The sequence below is a fragment of the Palaemon carinicauda genome, chromosome 21 (assembly GCF_036898095.1).
Source record: "Palaemon carinicauda isolate YSFRI2023 chromosome 21, ASM3689809v2, whole genome shotgun sequence".
Lineage (NCBI taxonomy): Eukaryota > Metazoa > Arthropoda > Malacostraca > Decapoda > Palaemonidae > Palaemon > Palaemon carinicauda.
The window spans coordinates 72127170-72151197 of NC_090745.1; the positions used below are offsets into that span (position 1 = coordinate 72127170).

General features: G+C 37.7%; 1 protein-coding gene across 1 annotated transcript; it reads right to left on the reverse strand.

The window, feature by feature from the left end:
* Positions 1-550: 550 nt before the first annotated feature.
* LOC137614963 (G patch domain-containing protein 11-like) lies at positions 551-21412 on the reverse strand. The gene is made up of 3 exons (XM_068344609.1): positions 21119-21412; positions 806-831; positions 551-629 (listed from the first exon to the last, which is right to left on the reverse strand). The coding sequence occupies exons 1-3, from the start codon at positions 21410-21412 to the stop codon at positions 551-553; spliced, it is 399 nt and encodes a 132-aa protein (XP_068200710.1).
* Positions 21413-24028: the final 2616 nt, after the last annotated feature.

Below are 24028 nucleotides of genomic sequence, written 5' to 3' on the forward strand. Positions count from 1 at the left end.
GTTTTTAATTGGGAATATTCTAATGATAAACATTACATATTTTACTATGCTAAAATATCTATATTTTATGGGATGATTTTACGTCTTGAAGAAATCTAACCAAGTTTTAATCAACACTGGTTCAGCAACTCTATCCTACAGTCAGCGTTGTGTTCATGAACATTTATATTACATGAAACTTTCACCTTGAAAATATTGGTTAATGGGAAGAGGATGTTCAGTTAATATTCTTCATGAAAGCCCGAAACCATTGTATATCTTTAACCACACTATTTTCATCATGAGTATACAAAATTATACGAAGGATTCAAAATGAATATTTTAAGACAGTAAAAAATATTAGACAATAGTAAGTCTCAAATACTCTTTTATTACTAATATCAGGCATTACTTTGATCTTGGAACAAGGCTTTTAGATATCCTTTCATTATATGTCGCTCACCATTCCTAGGAAACATAGTGATAATATAAAAAAAAAAAAATAAAAGTGGGAAAATTGAGTGGACTGGATTTCTTGTGCAGAGAGAAAAATACGTGACTTGACCAATCCTCATTTATCTTCTTCTTCTTCTTCTTCTTCTTCTTCTTCTTCTTCTTCTTCTTCTTCTTCTCTTAAATCTTTCAAAGGCCTTGAAAGACTCACAAGGAAAGCTAATTGGAATTCTGCCTCTAAAGGTGAAATTAATGTTGGCTTCCACAATTAAAATAAATCGGTCTCCTGGCCAGATCAGTAGTTTCTTATACAAGATGTGAGAGCGAATAAGATATACTTGGAAAGAATAGACAAACATTGAGTCAAACATACCTGATGTGAAGTTGTTGGCGATGTGGCTATAATGAGAACGGTATACTTGGGAAAAGTGTTAGAGTTGGGAAGAAAGGGATTGGATGATTAGTGGCATGGAACGAAAGCGTTGAAAAAACAAAACACAAAACTTCATTCAAGGAAGGGCGTAATTGCAGTTTCTACAATGGTTTGACGCATTGCTGATGAAACTTTAAGCAGCACAGGACATTAGGTGGCAGTAAATGCCTTGTCATCCCATTTTTTTCACAATCGTTTTTCTAACAATGAAACACATCAAGTAGAGCATTCAAGTTTCCAAATAATATTCCCAATTTTATCTTGTAATTTCAATTCACTCATCTTCTTGGGACTTTCAAAGCATTCAGGTCCAATATTATGCAGAATATTATTATGCACACATACAAACACACACGCACACACACTGACACACACACACACACACACACACACATATATATATATATATATATATATATATATATATATATATATATATATATATATATATATATATATATATATATATACATGTTAATTGCTAAGTTACAACGCTAGTTGGAAAAGCAGGATCCATTAAGCCCAGGGGCTCCAACAAGGAAAATAGCCCAGTGGGGAAAGGAAACAAGGAAAAATGAAATATTTTAAGAACAATAAATTTAAAATAAATATTTCCTAAGTAAACTATGAAAAAAAACTGTAACAAAACAAGAGGAAGATAAATAAGTTAGAATAGAGAACTCTAACCCATATAGAGTTCTCTTTATCTTTTGTTGATAATATTTCCATTTTTATTCTTTAAAGGAAACATTTATTGGCACCCTGTTCCAAGTCTTCTTTTCATGAATTTGGTGCTTCATTCTTTTTTAAATGTTTCCTAAACTTTGGTGTGACTGTGTTCACGAATATCTTAGATTTTTGGTTTGTGTGTTGTTTTGGATAGTTCTGCTAATTTTGTATCACCTCTTTTGGATTTTACCCTCTTGTCCAGTCTTTTCTCGGTCTTTTCTCATAGTTTTCTTTGATCTTGTTCAGAAACTTTTCCCCCTATCTCTTGTGCTGATTCCAAGGCAAATTTAGTTAAATTACTGCTCATTTCTTCTTTACTTGCTTCCATTTCATCATGTAGCTGAAAATACCTATTTTGTATTGCTAAACTAAACCTATCAGATTTTTCTCTTATTACAAGTGTTTATTTTCTCGCTTTAAATGAATTTTTCTCTCTCTTTCCTTAGATGTAAACAAATTATGTTTCTCACCATTCTATGATCGCTTGACTTTAACTTGTTTAACCGTTACATCTTTAACTAAATTGACATTTTCATAGGGAATAAAATCTATTCCATTTTCGTTTCTCCATTTGCGCTTCCCCGTGTCGATTTTTTGTGTACATATTTGTAAAAGGTGTTCATGATTTTAAGAATGTTTTGTACAGCAAATTCTACAAGCATGTTTCCTTTCCTAATCCTTGAGCCTACTCCAAATTCACCTACTGCTGATTCTCCTCCCTTCTTTTAACCCAATTTGGCATTAGAATCACTCTAAACAAATGTAAATTAAGTCCTATGTTTTTTTCATAGATATCTCCAGATCTTTATCAAAAAAATTCTGTTTCTTCCTGTGTATGGGATGTTGTTGGTGCCTACGTTTGAATGATCTTCAGTTTTTGCTTCTCATTTAGTTTGATAACCAATCCAGCCAATCTATCATTAGTCCTACAAAAATTTTCTATATTACATGCAAGAGTTTTATTAACAAGAAAACCCACTCCATTTTCTTTGGACCTTTCAAGTCCTACGAAGTAAGAAATATGACACTCGTTTATTATTATTATTATTATTATTATTATTATTATTATTATTATTATTATTATTACTTGCTAGGCTACAACCCTACTTGGAAAATAAGCCCAGGGACTCTAACAGGGTAAATAACCCAGTGAGGAAAGGAAAAAGGGAAAAGAAATATCTCATATACAAACTGTAAAAAACTTTAACAAAACAAGAGGAAGAGAAATACGATAGAATAGTGTGGCTGAATGTACCTTCAATCAAGAGAACTCTAGAACCCAAGACAGTGGAAGACCATGGTACAGAGACTATGACACTACCCAAGACTAGAGAACAATGGTTTGATTTTGGAGTGTCGTTCTCCTAGAAAAGCTGCTTACCATAGCTAAAGAGTCTCTTCTACCCTTACCAAGAGGAAAGTGGTGGCCACTGAACAATTATAGTGCAGTAGTTAACCTCCTGTGTGAAGAAGAATTGTTGATAAATTGTATTGTCAGGTGTATGAGGACAGAGGAGAATATGAAAAGAATAGTCCAGACTATTCAGTGTATGTGTGTAGGCAAAGGGAAAATGAGCCGTAACCAGAGAGAAGGATCCAATGTACTGTAGTACTGTCTGGCCAGTCAAAAGACCCTATAAATATCTATCAACGTGTGCCTGGGGCCCTGGCCGACCTACTAACGCTATTATTTCCTTATTCTTCTTTCACTCAGTTACCAAATGCTAACGACGGGCTTTAGTCCAGATGTATATGTATATTCATATATATATATATATATATATATATATATATATGTATATATATACATATATATATATGTATATATATATATATATGTATATATAATGTTATACAGTATATATATATATATATATATATATATATATATATATATATATATATATATATATATATATATATATATATATATATATATATATATAGGTAAGCTAAAACCCTAGTTCGAAAAGTTGGATACTATAAGACCCTGGGCACCAACAAGAAACAAATAGCCCAGTAAGGAAAAGAAATAAGGAAATGAATAAACTGCATGAGAAGTAATGAATAATTAATGTAAAATATTCTAAGATCAGTAAAAACGTTAAAACAGATCTGTCATATATAAACTATGAAGTGATACTTATGACTGCCTGCTAAGATAAAAAAAAAAAAAAAAACACATTCGGTACTAGTTTGAACTACTGAAGTTCTACTATTTCAACTGCCACATTAGGAAGATGATTCCACAATCTGGTCATAGCTGGAATAAAACTTCCAAAGTACTGTGCAGTATTTAGCCTTGTGATTGAGGAAGTATGATAGTTATGATTTTATTAACAATTTTGATAATAGTTTGTGAGTGAGCAGTTAGGTTGTTGTAACTGAAAGGCGATGCGAATGCAACTGAACTTTATTAAACAGACATCGAGCTTAAATACCAGGACTTGCGAGCAAGAACGTTACAAAACTTCAAACCAAATTAATAAACATGAGCTATCCGAATTACACAGGTTGGTTTATTAACAGTGGAGAGAAGGACGAGTGATAAGATAAAATAGCAAAACCGTTACAGTGTATGAGTGTATATGAAACATAGGGTATATGGCTCTGTAAAATAAGGCACCCTACTCTTGAGAGGTGTACTGTAGGCAGGTCATCTGGCCGGAGATATGAAGGATTTAGATGATAAATGGAGACCCAGTCTTTATTGCTACCAATGTTGATTAAGAAAGTCTTCGGCGTACGACGGATCGCGAGGGAAGGCACGTGTAAAGGGATGTTAGAAGTGGCTTGCTAGTGTACCTGCCCAGGGAAACATGCGTTGTCGAGAGCAGATCTGTCAGTATGTGTCCCTTCCCTGGGGGCTTGTAAGAGTGGCGTCAAAGAGTAAATTTTCCCACAGCATGATGCAGAAGATGGAGATTATCGGAGGAGGTTGTAGAACAAAAACATTTGGCAGGAACGACCAACGGGTTGCCATACATCATTTCAGCTGGCGAGACATCCAGGGCGTTTTTAAGAGTAGTCTTTAGTCTCAGGAGGATCCAACAAAGCTCAGTAAACCAGCTTGAGTCATTGCAGAGGGACATCATAGCTGCTTTGAATGTGCGATGAAATCATTCAACCATTCCGTTGCCAGCAGAGTTGTAGGCGGTTGGCTGATGTAGGGTGATGAGAGGGAAAAGTGGTACCCCTGTCAGAAGTAATATGCTCAGGGATACCGACTCTCTTAATAAGAGAATGCCTTGATGAAATCATTATGCTTCAGCAAGTTATATCATTCCCATGCCGAAACTTGATGATGGCAAGAGGGCACTCGAACTGGGGATTTTTTTTTCTTTTTTGCTCAGTTTGACTGTAAATTTTTCTCATCCTTTTTCTATTATATATAATTGTTTAATTCTCCTTCATAATTATCAACAGTCTTCAACCTTGTTGTCAAAACTCTCTTACCCATTTCACTGTTCAGATTTTTAGGGGATATCTTATCTACGATTGAATTTTTTTTTTTTTTTATTAATCAATTGTGGGAGATTTGGTGGTCTTGCCAACTACTCGATAATGTTCGCACACCTAGGAGTGTCAGTATTTCCATACTGGCACGTGTAACTATTCTCGAATAAAAATCTTGGCTTTTGGATTCCGGGGGTTGCCCGGTTTCATGGAGATAGGACTAGGCATTCTGTCCGGCCTGCCTGCCACTAAGCTTAAAGTGTGAATAATTGTATTTTTTAAATGCTCTCAGTCACATCAAGAAGGTTTGGCATATACTTGAGCCACTCTAATCATAGTGATACCATCCCTTTATGGTAGGGTAGAGAGTGTACATTAGCGAAGCAGCTCTTGCAGGTTTCATTGGTGGAGAAATTAATTCCATGAAAGGTTAATGGGGTCTTCTTTGAGATTTGAGACACTCTTATTATTTTCTTTCCCTTATACTTTTTTTTCATTGGTTTTTATTATTATTATTATTATTATTATCTCTTCCCTCCCTCTTGAAAAATCAATATGTAAAATTAATGTTCCCTGTATTCCTGGATCAGGTGTCAAACCCAGACACCGTTGATGACCTCTGCTAATTTGATTAAGGAAATTTCTGCTGACGACCTAGGAACAACAAAGGACATCTCTCCTAATGTTTTAAATCCAAGTAAGTTGAGTAACACGGAAACTTTGAATCCTTCATGTTACCCAAAATTCCAAGAGATACTAATTATGATAAGCTATATAAAGCATTTAAATGCTATGAATTGATGAAAGATATAAGAAGGAAACTTGAAAATTAAAGATGGCATTAATGGATATCTTACAATAATCATGACAGATCATTTAATGCAATATAAAACATCAATAATATTAAAGTCAATAACTTAAATATCATGGGTGCCTTTTGTGATAAGATGCCGAAAGATTTGAATGTGTGTAGACCTGCTGACTGGTTTGAAAAAGATGTTGATTTAACTATGCCTTCCTAGAAAAAGCCAAAACCACCAATGTGGCTCGTTGCCTAGCCTAAAGGGAGTGCTGGGAATTATTTCAAAATTGTAAATTAATTCAGAAAAAGGCATGAACCATTGCACCAGGTGATATATCTCTCTTGGAAAAAAATCGCTTCCTTATCTGTACTAAATCATGCACGCAATCGGTAATACTGTCTAACCTCAAGACAAGTATTGAACATATTATGTTAGATGGCAGAACCCACCTAAATTTTAGTTACGGAAGGTAAGTAGCCTTCAATAAAGATCTGTATGAATTTACAAAAGAGGAAATATTAGCCAAGTATTCATTAACAGTGTGGAAAGTGCATAAGGTACCTGGGACGTCAGTGACTATCCTTACTTTCCAGGATGCTGATGTGCCTTTCCACATTGTTATTGGAAATAAAAGAATGTAAGTTTGACCTTTCTAACATAAGCTACTACAATGTTTCAATTGTTTGAAATATGGACACCCGTCTAAAGTTTGCAAAAATGAGAAAATGCGTAGCATTTGTTCTAGATCTTACCATAGAGAGTGTACACTTGAGGCCACATATTTGAACTTCAACTCAAATCATAAATCCATTAATTAGAGCTGCAAGCTTTATAAGTTGGAAGAAGCTGCACTCAACAAATCCAGAGTATAACACATAAGTGTGGGACATGCCAAAAGACCACTGAATAAACAAAACAGCTAAGCAAATGAATTCAAATCAAGAGGAAATATACCAGAGGAGACATCAAACCAAACACATCTAGTACTGCCAGCAGTTGCAAGAAAAGAAATACATCATCTACTAATAAAGTGTAGCATGATGACATAAGCATATTGCTTTCTGAGGCTTTGGCCCGGTGTATTAAAACTGGGGCATTGCCCATCTGTACAACCTTCTTCTCCCATTACCAACAATAGTACAAACCTCTCTCAACAATGTCCTTGCATGATTTGATGGCGGTTCCACTTAAAATCAACTTCCCTGGTGCACCTATAGTGGTGAAGGTGCAAAAACCTGATAGCTCACCAAATATTAATCGAAAAAGAGAGAGACTCCATTTCTCTGTCACCCTTCCATAAGAAACATTAAAGTTATGATATCAAATAAATTTGATATTTTGTCTGTTAATGTTTCTGATCAACCTGAAGACAATTTAGATAAATCAGATATTAAAGTTGAGGTCCACCATCCACCTCACCAATCATATTAAAAGGTCATAAAGAAAAAGACAAACGTAAAACCCAAATACATTAAGACATTCTCTAAAGAAACCTCTGGGAAATGGTATTAGACACAAAATTCCTAATGGGAAGACTTCATACAAGGAGTCTTCTAAAAAATAAGTCATAGTTTTTTCTTCCATTTTGCAATGGAAATGTTAGGGTTTAAGGGCCAAATATGAACTTAAGCTCCTCATTCATGAGCACTCCCATATAATTGTATGTCTACAGGAGAGTAAGCTCGTTACTAATACTCCTAGTCCTCCAGAGTATGTTAGTTATAGGACACCATAGGATCAACAAATAGGGAGCCAAGGGGGAAGTCTTATATACATTAGTCGAAATGTTCCCCAAATATCTTTGTCTCTCTGTACCCCTCTGCAGGCAGACTGTTTACTGTTAATGAGCCCTTTATCACACTTTCTTAAGCAAACACAAGCAATTCCAATTACAGTTTATTGGCTGTGAGCTGTGACATCATTAGGGCGTAATGGTTTCATAATCAATTACGAATGAATTCAGTCAAAAACCAAGTTTTACTAGAATTTCAGTGGAGTAATAAAGTTACCTCAACGTTGAATGGTATCCTTGTTTGACTGAATACTGGGAATAATGAAGGAAAAACCGTCATTTCGTTTTATTGTAGCTATGGCAAATGCAGTGGCTAGTCGTTCTGGTGTTGGTTTTGACCCAATACATATAGATTGTGTGTAGTGCAATGTTGGTTATGGTGATTTTTATCATTACTTTTTTAGTGGTAGTATTAAACTGGCGGTTGAATATGCTTAAAAGCATATTCGAATTCTTAAGGAAAAGTGTTGTGACTGCTGTGGGGCTATGTGTAGGATTGACTACTACAAGAATGCCTTTAGGTGTGATCGCTGTTTAGTGATGAAAGGACATCAGCGTAAGCGATGTAGTTTTAGTGTTTCCTTGTCTAAAGGAACTTGATTTTAGAGTTTGAAGTTAATTTGATGTTGGTTAAGTAATGGTGTACTCCTATTTATCTTATAACTTGGCTGAAGGGTAATTGCAGCTTTCACAAGCGATAATATGTGATTGGGTTTCATTTTGCTGAGAGGTCACAATAAATTGGGCTTTTCAGAAGAGTGGTAAGATTGCTGGTGTCGGTCTAACTGTTGAGATCGACGAATCAAAACTTGGGAAGAGCATATATAATGTTGGTAGGGTTATTGATGGGAAGTAGGTGTTTGGTGGTATATGTCGTGAAACAAGGCGGTGTTTTTTAGTGCCAGTGAAGGTTAGGCAGCAGAAACATTGCTACCCATTATACAGGAATTTATTGAGCCTGGTATGACAATCGTAAGGTTCTGATGAAAGGTTTATAATTGCTTCGATGTGTTAAGGTACCAGCACCTGCAAGTGAACCACTCTCGGAATTCTGTGAATCTTGTGACTTATGCACACACAAATACAATAGAAAGAAGGTGGAGGGATGTGAAGAGCTTGGTCCCAAAGTATGGACAACAAAAACACAACTGGGTTCGATATTCATCTGCAGCGTATTTCAAGCTTTTCTACAAAGATTACAAAATACGCTTGTATTATTTTCAATCGAAAGTGTCCCTATTATATCTCCCTACTCCATGATATTATGGTAAGTCACCTATACCTTTTCCGATTAACATGATACTTTAATTAATAGTGAAATTGGAATTTGCTATAAGAAATGGACGAGTGCTGGCTAGTTTGACATTTTTCTCTGTTTAATGAGGGCTGGGATTGGGGCACATGATATTTTCCATTCTCCTGCCTCCCCTTCAATTTCAACTTGACCACCACCATTTGTGACCTGGGCAAGTGGGTATTGGGGCTTGCCCACCGGCTAGGGGTTGTGACTTGGGAACTACTTGGTTAGGTTAGGTCGGTTTGTTACGTTCTCTACCCTTTTACAAATCTCAAATGTGTTCAATAATCCCGTTTTGTCCTGATTTTGATTGTAGAGTGGGAAAGGAAGGGGATTAAGATAACTCTTCCTCAATAAAATAAGGTCAAATTCATTGAAAATCTATCGTAAAAAAAAGATTATGTATTTTTTGTTTTTGTTTTAGAAAAATGTGATGTGGTATGTTTCTGAAGAATTACAATTACTATTTCTGTTGAAACTATCAGCTTTCGCCCAGATCCTTATTAGGTGTATTACTCTTATTACTATAACTTAAGTTTCTAACAAATATTTAGTCACCGGGGTTAGCCATGTTTATAAGATTGATGGATATGCTAATTACATTGATTGATGGTAGTTAATATTGCATTTACTGTTTTATAAGCCTTAATATTGACCTGTTTTCTCTGGTAATTTTGCAGCTACGCTTATCACCCTATGAGACAGGCGGCCAATGCACTCACTTGTCACGAGTCACATTTCAAATCAATTCTATAAGGAGAAAAACTGGACATCTATCACTCCATATATCTCCCCACTTTGTAGAAAAGAACGAACGTCACATATTTAAGACTTTCACAATCAAAACTTTTTCATATAACTGCAATTGAAGTCTTATCAGCATTACGCCCAGTAAATAACAAGTCATGCTCTATTCGCTTCTGTTCTTGACCCATCCACTCACTTCTTGCGTATCAAGCCCTAGTTCAAGCTAGACCTTGAATGAAACTTGCCTTAGAGATAAAATTTCTCCATAATATCAATCTATTATTATTATTATTATTATCATTATTATTATCATTATTATGTCTCAATATACTGTTAAACTAGCCAACTTTTGTTTTGAAATATTAGGTTTATCTATGTTAAAATCAAGCTGTGCATAGCTATCAAAAAGCATTCAGTTCCCGTCTCAGTTACCTGAGTTATTGTAGGTCGATCGATCAATCGATCGATCGAAAAAGTCTAGTAATGAATTATGATTTATATCAGCACTCCAGATTCCTATCTATAAACCTAAATGTTTAAAGATAAAGTTCGGATTATTATATTTTTCCGTGGCTGGTGACATGAAAAGTGTGTTTGTTATTTTGATAACCCCTTGGCATAAATAGATGCCTTAGCCTAGAACTTCGGACGGCAGATAACGTTCCTAACGTTAGTATATATTGTCTCACGCATCTATTTTACTGCACCTTAAATGGTAGGAATATGATAGCATTTTGATGAAAAACAAGTACGTGTATTAAGACAATAAGAACATCCAAGCAGAAACACAATTATCGTTATTATTATTATTATTATTATTATTATTAATTGCTAAGCTACAACCCTAATTGGAAAATTAGGATGCTATAAGCCCAGGGGCCCCAACAGGGAAAATAGCCCAGTGAGGAAAGAAGAAAAGGAAAAATAAAAATATCTTAAGGACAGTAACAACATTTAAATGAATATATCCTATATACACTAGAAATTTTTTAACAAAACCAGAGGGAGAGAAATTAAATAGAATAGTGTGCTCGAGTGTACCCTCACGCTAGAGAACTCTAACCTAAGACAGTGGAAGACCAGGGTACAGAGGCTATGGCACTATCCAAGACTAGAGAACAATGGTTTGATTTTGGAATGTCCTTCTCTTAGAAGATCTGCTTACCATAGCTAAAAGAAGAATTGTTTGGTAATCTCAGTGTTGTCAGGTGTATGTGGACAGAGGAAAATCTGTAAAGAATAGGCCAGACTATTCGGTGTATGTGTAGAGAAAGGGAAAGAACCGTAACCAAAGAGAAGGATCCAATATAGTGCTCCTTGGCCAGTCAAGGGATCCAAAAACTCTCTAGCGGTAGTATCTCAACGGGAGGCTGATGCACTGGCCAACCTACTACCTTTTAAAGGGCTAAAAAATTTATCTATTTTTATTAAAGGTATTGTGACGGTGCCGAGTGAGGGTTGTGAACTCAAAGGCAGGATGCAATCAACTGAGTTTTATTAAGGAACACACTTCTTTATATACAAAACCTCAAGGCAACAGGACATAACATGTTCGAGAGACAGACAATGTTCAGAGCAAAACCGGAGACATGATCATTCAGGTTCTTTTTAGTGCGAGGGAAGAGCGCAGATACAAGCATAATATATACAAAATAATTATGTACAATTGTGTGACACACGGTTGGTACATGGCTCCCCCCCTAAAAATGACATACTGTACATGTTAGATAGGGCGCCCTGATCTAGAGAGGCAAACTGGCAGAAGATAAGCAGGTTTTAGACGATCAATGGAAACCCAGTCTTCTTTGCCCCGAATGTTTAGTAGGAATGCTTTCGGACTGCGTCGGATCACAAGGAAAGGGCCCGTGTAAGGGGGAGTTAGTGGTGGCTTGCTAGTGTCATTGCGCAGGAAGACGTGCGTTGCAGAGTGCAAGTCCGTTCCTATGTGATGCTTCGCTGGGGGCTTGTAAGTCTGGCGGCACGGAGTAAATTTTGCCACGACGTGATGTATGCGCTGGAGATCGTCGGAGGAGGTTGTAGAAGGAAAAAATTCGGCAGGGACGACCAACGGGTCGCCATACACCATTTCAGCTGCCGAGACGTCGAGGGCGTCTTTAGGAGTGGTCCTTAGTCCCAGGAGGACCCAGGGAAGCTGAATAAACCAGTTGCAATCCTTGCAGCGGGACATCAAAGCTGCTTTGAGGGTGCGATGAAAACATTCAACCATTCCATTGGCAGCGGGGTTGTAGGCCGTTGTCTGATGTAGGGTGATGCCCAGGAGATTCGCTAATGACGTCCACAATTGAGAGGTGAAAGTGGTTCCCCTGTCAGAAGTAATATGCTCAGGGATACCGAATCTTGAAATCCATCCAGAGAGTAAGGTAGATGTACATGAGGCGGACGATGCAGTTTCCATGGGAATGGCTTCAGGCCAACGGGTGGAGCGGTCGATGACGGTAAACAGGTAATGATGTCCTTGTGATGTGGGTAGGGGGCCTACAACGTCGACGTGAATGTGTGCGAAACGACGCTGAGGTTGAGGAAGGGTGCTCACTCCTGAATCCGTGTGTCCATGTACTTTGGAAGTTTGGCAAGAAGTACAGGCGCGGACCCAATCCTTAGCATCCTTAGAAATGCCGTGCCAAATGAACTTTGCCTTCAGCAGCTATGCAGTAGAACGGCACGAGGGATGTGAAAGGCCGTGAATGAAATCAAACACCTGTTGGCGCATGGGAGCAGGAATCCAAGGTCGCGGTCTACCAGTACTGACATCACAGAGGAGGGTGGTGTTGGAGTCTTCGAGGGGAAAATCTTCCCAACGGAGGGACGTGCAGGATGTCCTACAAGCTTGATACTCCGGATCCTGTCGTTGGGCTTCAGCCAGGGCGTTGTAATCCAATCACAGTTGAACGACAGCCAACGTGTTTCTTGACAGGGCATCGGCAACGGGATTCAATTTCCCAGGGACGTATTGGAGGGTGCAATTGTATTCAGCCACGGCGGAGAGATGTCGGCGTTGACGGGCGGACCAGGCGTCAGACTGTCGAGTGAAGGTGTGCACCAGAGGCATGTGGTCTGTGCGAATGACGAAGGGCGTACCTTCTAAGAAATGGCGAAAGTGACGGACTTGGCTGTCCGTCACTTTCGCCAGCAATTCTCGATTGAAGGTAGAATAACCCGATTCTGCCTTGGACAGTTTTCTGCTGAAGAAGGCCAATGGGTGGGGCGAGCCTTTGACCACCTGCTCGAGTACTGTACCAATAGCGACGTCGCTGGCATTGGTGGAGAGAAGGAGAGGGGCGTATGGGATAGGAAAAGTGAGAGCCGCAGCAGTTGATAGGGCCTTCTTTGCATTGCAGAAGGCTGCTTCTTGAAGGGGTCCCCACTTCAGGTCCTTTGGCTTGCCCTTGAGGGAGGCGTAGAGGGGAGGAAGAGTGGCGGCAATGGCTGGCAGAAAACGGTGATAATAGTTGATCATGCCCAAGAATTCCTGCAGAGCTTTGACGGTCGAGGGCGCGGGGAAGTTCTGAACGGCTGCTACCTTCTCAGGGAGGGGATGGACTCCTTCAGGAGTGATACGGTGCCCTAAGAACGACACTTCGTTGGCGCCAAAGGTACACTTGTCGTACCGGACTACAAGGCCGTTTTGTTGCAGGCGGTCGAGCACGATGCGCAGGTGACGGAGGTGTTCCTCTTTTGAGGAGGAGAGCACAAGTATGTCGTCCACATAACATACACAGAAAGGGAAGTCCCCTAAGATGCCATCCATGAGACGTTGAAACGTTGCCCCAGCATTACGAAGGCCAAAACAGGAGTAATTGAAGGTGTATGTACCAAACGGAGTGGTGATGGCGGTCTTGGGGATGTCTTCTGGGTTCATAGGCACCTGATAATACCCGTTCAGGAGGTCGAGCGTAGAGAAAACCTTCGCTTTGTGCAGGTAGGAGGTCACATCGGCAATGTTTGGGAGGGGGTAGTGATCCGGTTCTGTTTGCATGTTCAGGCGCCTGTAATCCCCACACGGACGGAGGGAGCCATCTTTCTTCAGAACGATGTGTAAGGGTGACGACCATGGGCTGGAGGCCTTTTGGCAAAGGCCCATTTTCTCCATTTCGGCGAACGTCTGTTTGGCGGCTGCCAATCGTTCCGGTGCCAGACGTCTGAATTTTGCGAAGACTGGGGGTCCCGTCGTCTTGATATGGTGATAAATACCGTATTTGGCAGGAACCGTGGGCGTTTGGCGAAGTTCTGGACGGAAAACTTCCGGGTAGGACGTGAGGAGGTGGGCGTAGGCATCCGTGGGTGCGCTGATGTGGAGAGCGAGGTTAGAGGGGGCGGGTTGAAGAGGTGTCGACTAGTACGAGTCTGCGTTGACCAATCGTCGGTGGGCGACATCGACCAGAAGGTGGAAATGAGAGAGGAAATCCGCACCGAGGATTGGCATTGTGACGTCAGCAACGAGAAACTTCCAATTGAATTTACCGTTTCCAAACGATAATGTGAGGTTCTCGTAACCGTAGGTGGGTACCGCAGATCCGTTGGCAGCTACCAAGCGGATGTCGGCAGATGTAGACAGACTACGTCGTGCCTTGAAGAGTTTCCTTGGCAAAAGAGAACGACAAGCACCCGTGTCTACCAAAAATCGCACGCCCGTTCCTGCATCCTATAAAAAGAAAAGATTAGAAACATGGGAGGCCACCGCCACAAGCGACGGCCTACTTACACGTTTTTTGGCCACTGACTATCCTTGGCACATTTCTTCGCGGTTGCCCCGAATCTGAAGTGGTAGTAGCAAAACTGCGGCGGATGGGAGGTAGTAAGTGGCTGTAGAAGTCGTTCGTTGGGGCGCGAGCGATTGATGGGTGGTGGGCGGCTTTGTCGCCGCTTCGGCACGTCACGGGGTAGGCGTGTATGTCCTACGGCATTCATGTCAGCTTCGGTTGACGTTGAATAGGTATCCTCGTCGTCAGGGGTGGAGGCGTTGATGGAGGTCTTGAAGTGGCTGTCCATAAGGGCGTCGGCTTTGGTCATCAAGTCCTTTATGGGTAAACTATCGACATCGGGTATGGCAGCGCGTACAGGTTCGGGTAAACAGCGTATCCAAAGGGCACGAAGTAGGTTCACTTCACGAGTAGAGCCGTTTGCGGCAGGTTGAAGGCGAGCGATACTGGTCATTTCCCTGAGGGCAAGCGATGCCCTTTGGTCCCCCAACGGTTGTTGCGAGAGCTGAAAAAGCTTTGCTATACGGGCGGCTGGCGACGGCGAGTACTGCTGTAGAAGGTATGTTTTGAGGGCGTCATACGCTATTGGGGTGTCTCCTTGTTCACAAAGCCAGTCGGATATTTCTGGGAAGGTGTCCTCGGGTATCGCCGCGAGAACATAATCCGCTTTGGTGGTTGAGCGAGTCACGCCCCTGATACGAAACTGGACTTCTGTGCGCTGAAACCAAGCAAATGCCTCTCCGCTGGCGAACGGTGAAAGTTTCAATGGGGCGGCCGCAGCGCCAACTGCTGTAGTAGAGTCCGTCTCCATCATAGTACCAACGATGGAGGGGCAAGGGAGGTGGGGGTGGAAGGCAGTGGGAGCGAGTCAACATCCGGGGTCACCAATGACGGTGCCGAGTGAGGGTTGTGAACTCAAAGGGAGGATGCAATCAACTGAGTTTTATTAAGGAACACACTTCTTTATATACAAAACTTCAAGGCAACAGGACATAACATGTTCGAGAGACAGACAATGTTCAGAGCAAAACCGGAGACATGATCATTCAGGTTCTTTTTAGTGCGAGGGAAGAGCGCAGATACAAGCATAATATATGCAAAATAATTATGTACAATTGTGTGACACACAGTTGGTACAGTATATTTAGAATAATATATCGAATAACCAGATTCATTTTATTTCATTAAATTTCTTGACTAATTGTATCTTGAGTATTTTACCACCAAATCTCAAGACCTAGGCAAAATTAACAATAAAAGCAAAATTCTATATTTCTAATCAAAGTGTATTTTGAATACTATCTCGATAACATTATTAATTTTAATGTATTAAATGACCTTACCAATTAATTCCGAATGCTTGACCTCTAAAGTATTTCCTGTCTCTATGCCATGGAACAGCATGCGGCGCAAAAAAAAAAAAAAAAAAATGAAAAAAAAGCGCATTCTCATTAAAATAAGACAAGGGATCATTGAATACGACGATAGGTGTCCTACTAAATGAATTATTGAAAGCTATCATATCTACTAAAGACAATTTGACTAGGTTAATTGCGCTCATTAAAAATGAACTCAATTTATATTATATTAGGCTCAAAAGATCAATTAACACAGTTTACATGAGAAACCCAGCTGCCATGCCTCACTCTCAGTAATTTGTTAGAAGGTATACTGCTCATAAAATAACAGAAGAGAAATATTTTGTAATTCCAGTATAATATATGGAAATTAAAAAAAATATGATTTACTGACTTCGCATCATATGGAGCACTCTTTGAAATGATTAGGATGTGACACCACGTTCCTGGTCTTAAACATATACAGTATATATACACACACACACACACACACATATATATATATATATATATATATATATATATATATATATATATATATATATATATATATATATATATATATATGTGTGTGTGTGTGTGTGTATATATATATTCATATATATATATATATATATATATATATATATGTATATATATATATATATATATATATATATATATATATATATATATATATATATATATACATATCTTTATGTATATATATATATATATATGTATATATATATATATATATATATATATATATATATATATATATATATATATATATATATATATATATATGTATATACATATATATATATATATATATGTATATGTATATATATATATATATATATATATATATATATATATATATATATATATGTATATACATATATATATATATATATATATATATATATATATATATATATATATATATATGTATATATATATATATATATATATATATATATATATATATATATATATATATATATATATATATATGTATATACATATATATATATATATATATATATATATATATATATATATATATATATATATATATATATATTATTATGTGACGAACCACTGTGCAAACAATTACACCTTTACAATGGGCGGTAGTTCTCTTCACACAATAAAATAGAAGTCATAGGGGTAGACTTCCAAATTCACTTGTTTCTTATTACGAGTGTCTAAGATTGTCGATTATGATCAAATGTATCTTCTTAAAGCTGGTTGCAGACAAGCGAAGCACCAATAGCAGGATAATGGGAGGACAGGAACAATAAACTATGTTATAAACAAAACTTTAATCTTACGTTAAATAAAATAATGAAAAAAGCACTTCAAAGCAACAATAATAAGCAATGCAAAGTGAATGGGTGAGCAAGGTAGATGAATCTCGTGGTGAGAATAATGTATTCTAACAAAATCATTAAATTTGGGGTTACCTTATAACATGTAAGGTAAGAAAACAGGGATGATTTACAGCAGGAAGGTGAGTGTAAACAAAAGATAATGAGAAAAATGGAATGAAGATGGCGCTGAAATAAGGTGATGTATTTACAAAGAAAAGAGAAAAATAAACATTAGACAAATAAGATATGTTAGCATATGTACAACATATGGGGATATCACAGTCTCCCCTTGTTTTTGTTTTTTTCCATTTCCCGAGGATCAACCGAGGTTATCCTTGATTAGGAGTCTGCCACACTGTTTTCTCGTCCTGATATGGCGATTACTTGGATATCGTGTGCAGAGAGTATGTATGACCATCTTAAAAGTTTAGGGTTGAGAGTAGTGGACCTTTGGAGATGCGACAGAGGAGAGTGGTCACTGTAGACGTAGACCGTGTCTTGTCCATCAACATAAATCTCATATCTCTGGATGGTAGCTACGATGGCAAATAGTTCTTTCTCCACAGTGGGCCAATTTAGTTGGGAACTCATAATCGTCCACTGGAATAAGAGACTGGTAACAGATCAGCTAGTGGGGGCAGGTTTCCTGTTATGGCTGTTATTGGAGAAGGATGCTGTAATAAAATGCCCCCATATCCAAGATCACTAGCGTCTAGAAATCTTTTTAATTCCTGTTTGGTAGTTGGAACAGGATAAGAAGTTATGGCGCTAATATTTGCATCATGGGGTAATACTTTACCATTGCCAACTCGATGACCAAGGTAAGATACCTGACCTTTGCAGAAATTACTTTTTGCTAAGTTGATCGTTAATCCATGTTGTTTCAACCTTGAGAAAACTTCTTTTATCTTTTGAATATGGTTTTCTCATGTGTCAGAGGCAATAATGATGTCATCTAAATATACAAATACTTTTTCCAAGTTTTCGTCAATGATATCTTGTATTCTTGGTAGAGGATACGAATCTTTAATTGTTAAATTATTAATCTTCCTGTAATCGGTACAAAGACGAAATTTACCATTTTTCTTTCCTACTAGGAGACATGGGGAAGCCCACGGTGATGCACTGGGTTCTGCCAATCCTTCTCTTATCAAGTAGTTCATTTCGTCTTTCATGATACCCAATTTCTTCTGTGATGTTCAATAGAAAGCTTGTTTAATGGGTGCAGCACCTGGTTGTAGTTTGATATCATGCTCTAGCATGGTGCATCTGCCTGGTTTATCTGAAGTTATACTAGGAAATTCAGGAATAGAGCTACTAAAGATTTACATTTTGATGCAGATAAGGGTTGTAGGTAGTCTGATAAGTTTTCCAAGATTTTTGAGTTTTGAGAATCCTGCCAAGATGCAGTTATTAGATCATCTGTAAATTGATCCATAGGACAATCTATGTATGGTATGGCACTAGTAATCATTACCGTTTTACTTTCAGCTGTTGAGGGAGACAAATATGCCTTTAAGAGGTTTATGTGGACTAATTGAGTAGACATACGCTTATCTGGAGTGGCGATTATATAGTTGGTTGGCGAGATACGCTGAGTGATGGTATATGGTCCCTGGTATTTCTCTCGTAGGGGAGAGCCTGCAATCGGATGGTATAGCAGCACTGCATCTCCTACTTTGAAACTTCTGGTTTTAGCCTTTTTATCATAGTTAATCTTCATCTTCTCTTGAGCTGTTATCAAGTTAGTTTTGGCAATGGAGTGAAGATCTGAAAGTTTCTTGTTGAGTTCTGAAATATATTGGGAAAGAGGTACCTCATTATCTCCCAACTTCAGGATGCGTTCTTTGACTGAACTGAGGATAGTTCGTGGCCGTCGAATAAAGAGTAGTTCAAAAGATGACATACCAGTAGACTGATTTCAAACTCCTCGTATGATGTACATGATCAGTTCCAAATCGCAATCCCAATCATTACCTGAACTATGGATGTATTTCCGGAGTAGATTTTTAATGGTCTGGTGAGTGCGTTCTAATGCTCCATTGGTCTGTGGATGGTAAGCTGAGGAAGATACTTGGGTTATATGGTAATCTTTCATAGCTGTTTTAAATGCATGACTCATGAAATTGGTTCCTTGATCACATTGTAGTTCAGTTGGAAATCATACAACAGTAAATATGGACACTAGTGACTTTAGGATGTTCTTGGCTGAAATGTTTCGTAAAGGTACTACAAATGGATAACGGGTAGTTGGGCATAAGGCCGTAAGCAAGTATTCATGTCCCTTTTTTGTCTTAGGCAAAGGGCCTACACAATCTACTATGATCTTACTGAAAGGTTCTTTAGGCACAATTATAGGTTTTAATGGTGCAACTGGTACTTTCACATTAGGACTACTTACTTTTTGACATGTTGTACATGTTTTTACGTACTCTTTAATGTCATTCTTCATGTTTGGCCAATAAAAGTCTTGACTGATGCGTTCATATGTATGTTTTAGTGATACCAAGATGAGAGTCAGCAGAGTGAGACAATTCCAGGATCAGAGGTCTTATATCCTTGGGAACAACTACCTTGAATAGATCCTTCCAGGTTTCTAGATGACTGTTCTTGCTGGACCTGAATTTTCTCGTTAGTATATTATTATTAATATAAAAATAAGAACACTTGTTGATATCCTTTGGTTTCACTTGATTGAAACACTGCTGTAGAGGGACATTTTTCCTTTGTTGATAGCTAAAGGAATCAGGCTGGATCTTATATGTACTCATCAACTCATTGAAATCTATAGGTTCAGAGACTGGCAATGGGTTTGATGATGATTCAGTAGGGGTGTCCTTTTTACTGCTTCGTGTCACTGCTAAGCATTCCTCCTGTACAACATCACCTGGAGATACTGCTATTCAGTTTGTTAAGACAACAGAGTTAGCTATGTCATTACCCAGGATTACATCTACATTCTTGCATGGTAACAGTTCTAGATTTACAGCTACTTCAGTAGTTCCAGAGAAATAAGGACAATGAAGGCTTACATTAATGAGAGGCAACATAGACTTACTGGTTAGGTCATTAACTGCAACATACCTGTGAGTATCACCTTTAGATTGTATTACTTTAGGAGAGACGATCGTTTGAGAGGATCCAGTGTCTCTGAGTATGGTTACAGGTTTACCATTTATTTTGCCTGAGCAAGTGAAGGGTGCAAACGCTTGGGACTCGTGTGATGCACAATGGAAGGTCTTTTTCTTCTCCACCTTAGGTCTTGGTTCCTGTTTGGGCAGATTCATTTGCTTAGGAGAGAATTGAGGGGGATTAGGTTTTCTCTTTAAGTATGAAGCTGCACAATGTGGATCAGGATATTCTGAAATATGATGTCCTTCTTGTTTGCAGTATGTACAAGTTTCCTTAGGTCTAGTTTCTCTATATGGGGTTTTACCTACTTTATGAATAAGAGCATAGCCATCTGCCTTTAAAGCGGCTTTCTTAGGGTCAGATTCATTCTGCTCTCTTAGATACACATTAATGCCACCTGGTATTTTCCTTAAGAACTCCTCCATTATTATTAAATCTTTCAACTTCTCAAAAGTTTTGACATCTACTTTGTCTACCCACTTCTGAAACTGTTTAATCTTTCCATTCATAAATTCTAAAAAGGTCTGCTGAACTTGCTTCTGACTATTACGAAATATTTGCCTATATCCTTCCACAGTAATAGAATAAGCATCAAGGATTGCCTGCTTAATTATGTAATAATCATGTTCTTCTAACATAGTGGCATATACAGATAATGCTTTACCTTTAAATGAGTTCCGGGTGATCAAATACCATTTGTCCTGAGGCCAATTGAGATTCTTGGCTCTGTCTTCGAACACAGAAAAGTAGTTATCAGGTTCCCGTTCTTCAAATGTGGGCAGCAATTTCTGCACCTTGCCCACATCAAAGGGTTCGGGAATTAGCTTACCTTCTTCCTTTTCTTTCAGTCTTATAAATGCCAGATCCTGTTCTGTTAATGTGGCCGCTTCTCTCTCAATCTGCAGCCTAGCACGGAGAGCTTCGTTTTCTATGGCTACGTCCTGGTTCTTCATTTGCTGTTTTACTGCCCATAGAGCCTGTTCCTGCTTCAATTTCTGTTCACTTTCTTTTTCTTGTTGCTCCAATGCAGTTTCATCCTTGATACGTTCTAGGGAAGCAGCGGCAGCAGCCGTGCGCTCAGCAGCAGCGGCTTTCCTCTCTTCTAACTCAGCGGCGGCAGTTGCGTCAGTTGCCGCTGCTGTTGCGGCTTGCATTTTCCTCTTTTCCAACTCCAGCTGCAGACGTAGTTTATCTAAGTCACCATTTGGATTAGTAACGGTTAGAGCTCGAACGTCAGCCAATTCTTCTTCTGGAACAATATCTTCATCTACAAGGAAGTTCAAAATATGAATGAGAATTACACATTTTACGGCAGTTGCGGGAACCTGTACATCATAATGGCGAGCTAGATTCTTTAGGTCAGTTTTCGTGGCAACTGTGAGAGATTCCACATGATCCCGTGGTGATACAATAAATTGTTGCAAGTTGAAAGGCATTTTGAATGCCACCTGTGGCGCAAGATAAGTACAAACTAAAATAAATATCCAAACTTTATAAGAATAAGTATAAGATCATACGATCGCAAAATAACAATCTTTCGATAACAGAAATACAAAATAGTGATCACAAAATTACAAAGTTATCACATTACACATAAATAGCTTAAATGAAAAATTAAGCCTCGCGAAACTTACGATAATACTATAAAACTTTTATTCACCGTTAACGACTGAACAATAGTTCTTGAACACGCGGCTAACTACTTCATAATTACTCAAACGACACGCTTAACATCACAAACTTTTACAACAATTTTACTGAATCAGTAAACAAGGCTTTAAAATGCAAAGGTATTTTTTACTTCAAACATACCTAATTAACACGTTCTAGTTTACATTTCCTTTTAATTTATACCAGCTTTATACGATAACTTTACAATATTACCTTTTAATTTATATAAATACTATATTATTCTCGTTATGATAAAGTATCTAGTTAATAATCAACACCTAGTTTAAAGTAAATGATTATCAGAATAATGCGCAAACTGGACAAAATACGTAGTATGCGCTTTATAGATATAACAAGAGTAATTTAACACTTTAGATTTCGCACAAGTATTTAAATATTCATTTACCGACACGTAAATGCTATTTGTACACCAAAATAGTACTTTTAACACCAGACAATATATGAATTAATTTCCTGACTAGAGATAACGATTAGAATCACGAAAATCTCCGAAATTGGAAATTGGCTAATTTCACTTAAGAAATTTATATAACAAAATAAATCACTTTATAATGAAATCAAGATGAAGGAAATTTCACTTATAATGAAACTTAATTTAATAAATCACATATAATGAAATTTGACTTATTTCCTAAATATCACTTTTGAATGGCGATTTTAAGAAATGGCAAAATCTTAGGGCTTCAGATTTTTTCTTTTTTTTATGATAAATCTCTGGGATACGAGATTTGAGTAGGCGAAACTTTAAAAGCTACCAACTGGGGGCATCTTCAATTAATAAGGGTGGTTTAGAAGCTGGACAATCAGCATACCTAAGTCTCAACTATATTAAGCGTGACTTGTTCCTCTTACAACCAAATGACTACCCAGACATATATTATACATAAATGTCTAATGAGAGGGAGACGAGACATCTACCTTACCTTGGAATTATTACTGTCGTTCTTTATCCTTGGTACGCCACAACACAACACTCGATACTCTTCATAATCACTGGAACTGTTCTTTCACGACTCAATCACTCGATATAAATTTGATGAATCATGTCGCACATCATATCCCGGACAGGCCCCCAACTATTATGTGACGAACCACTGTGCAAACAATTACCCCAATTACAATGGGCGGTAGTTCTCTTCACACAATAAAATAGTCATAGGGGTAGACTTCTAAATTCACTTGTTTCTTATTACGAGTGTATAAGATTGTCGATTATGATCAAATGTATCTTCTTAAAGCTGGTTGCAGACAAGCAAAGCACCAATAGCAGGATAATGGGAGGACAGGAACAATAAACTATGTTATAAACAAAACTTTAATCTTACGGTAAGTAAAATAATGAAAGAGCACTTCAAAACAACAATAATAAGCAATGCAAAGTGAATGGGTGAGCAAGGTAGATGAATTTCGTGGTGAGAATAATGTATTCTAACAAAATCAATAAATTTAGGGTTACCTTATAACATGTAAGGTAAGAAAACAGGGATGATTTACAGCAGGAAGGTGAGTGTAAACAAAAGATAATGAGAAAAATGGAATGAAGATGGCGCTGAAATAAGGTGATGTATTTACAAAGAAAATGGAAAAATAAACATTAGACAAATAAGATATGTTAGCATATGTACAACATATGGGGATATCACAGTATATATATATATATATATATATATATATATATATATATATATATATATATATATATATATATATATATATATATATATATATATATATATATATATATATATATATATATATATATATATATATATATATATATATATATATACTGAGCATCCGGTCCTTGATATATCATACTCTTGTAAAGTTTATATGAAATCCTAAGCAGACTGGAATGGGATTTTGCATGATCTTTTGTGCTTGAATTGGTCAGAGTTATATAGTAGTGTAGATCCTGTTGTCCCTTTAAATGAGAATCTAGTCAATATAATTGATAGGCGTATCCCTTCTCGTGTGCTAAGGTACCGAGTGAAGAACAAACCGTGGTTCAATGATGATTGTAGACGTGCGTATTTGGAGAAGCAGGAGGCCTATCACCTTTGGAAGGGTAACAGATC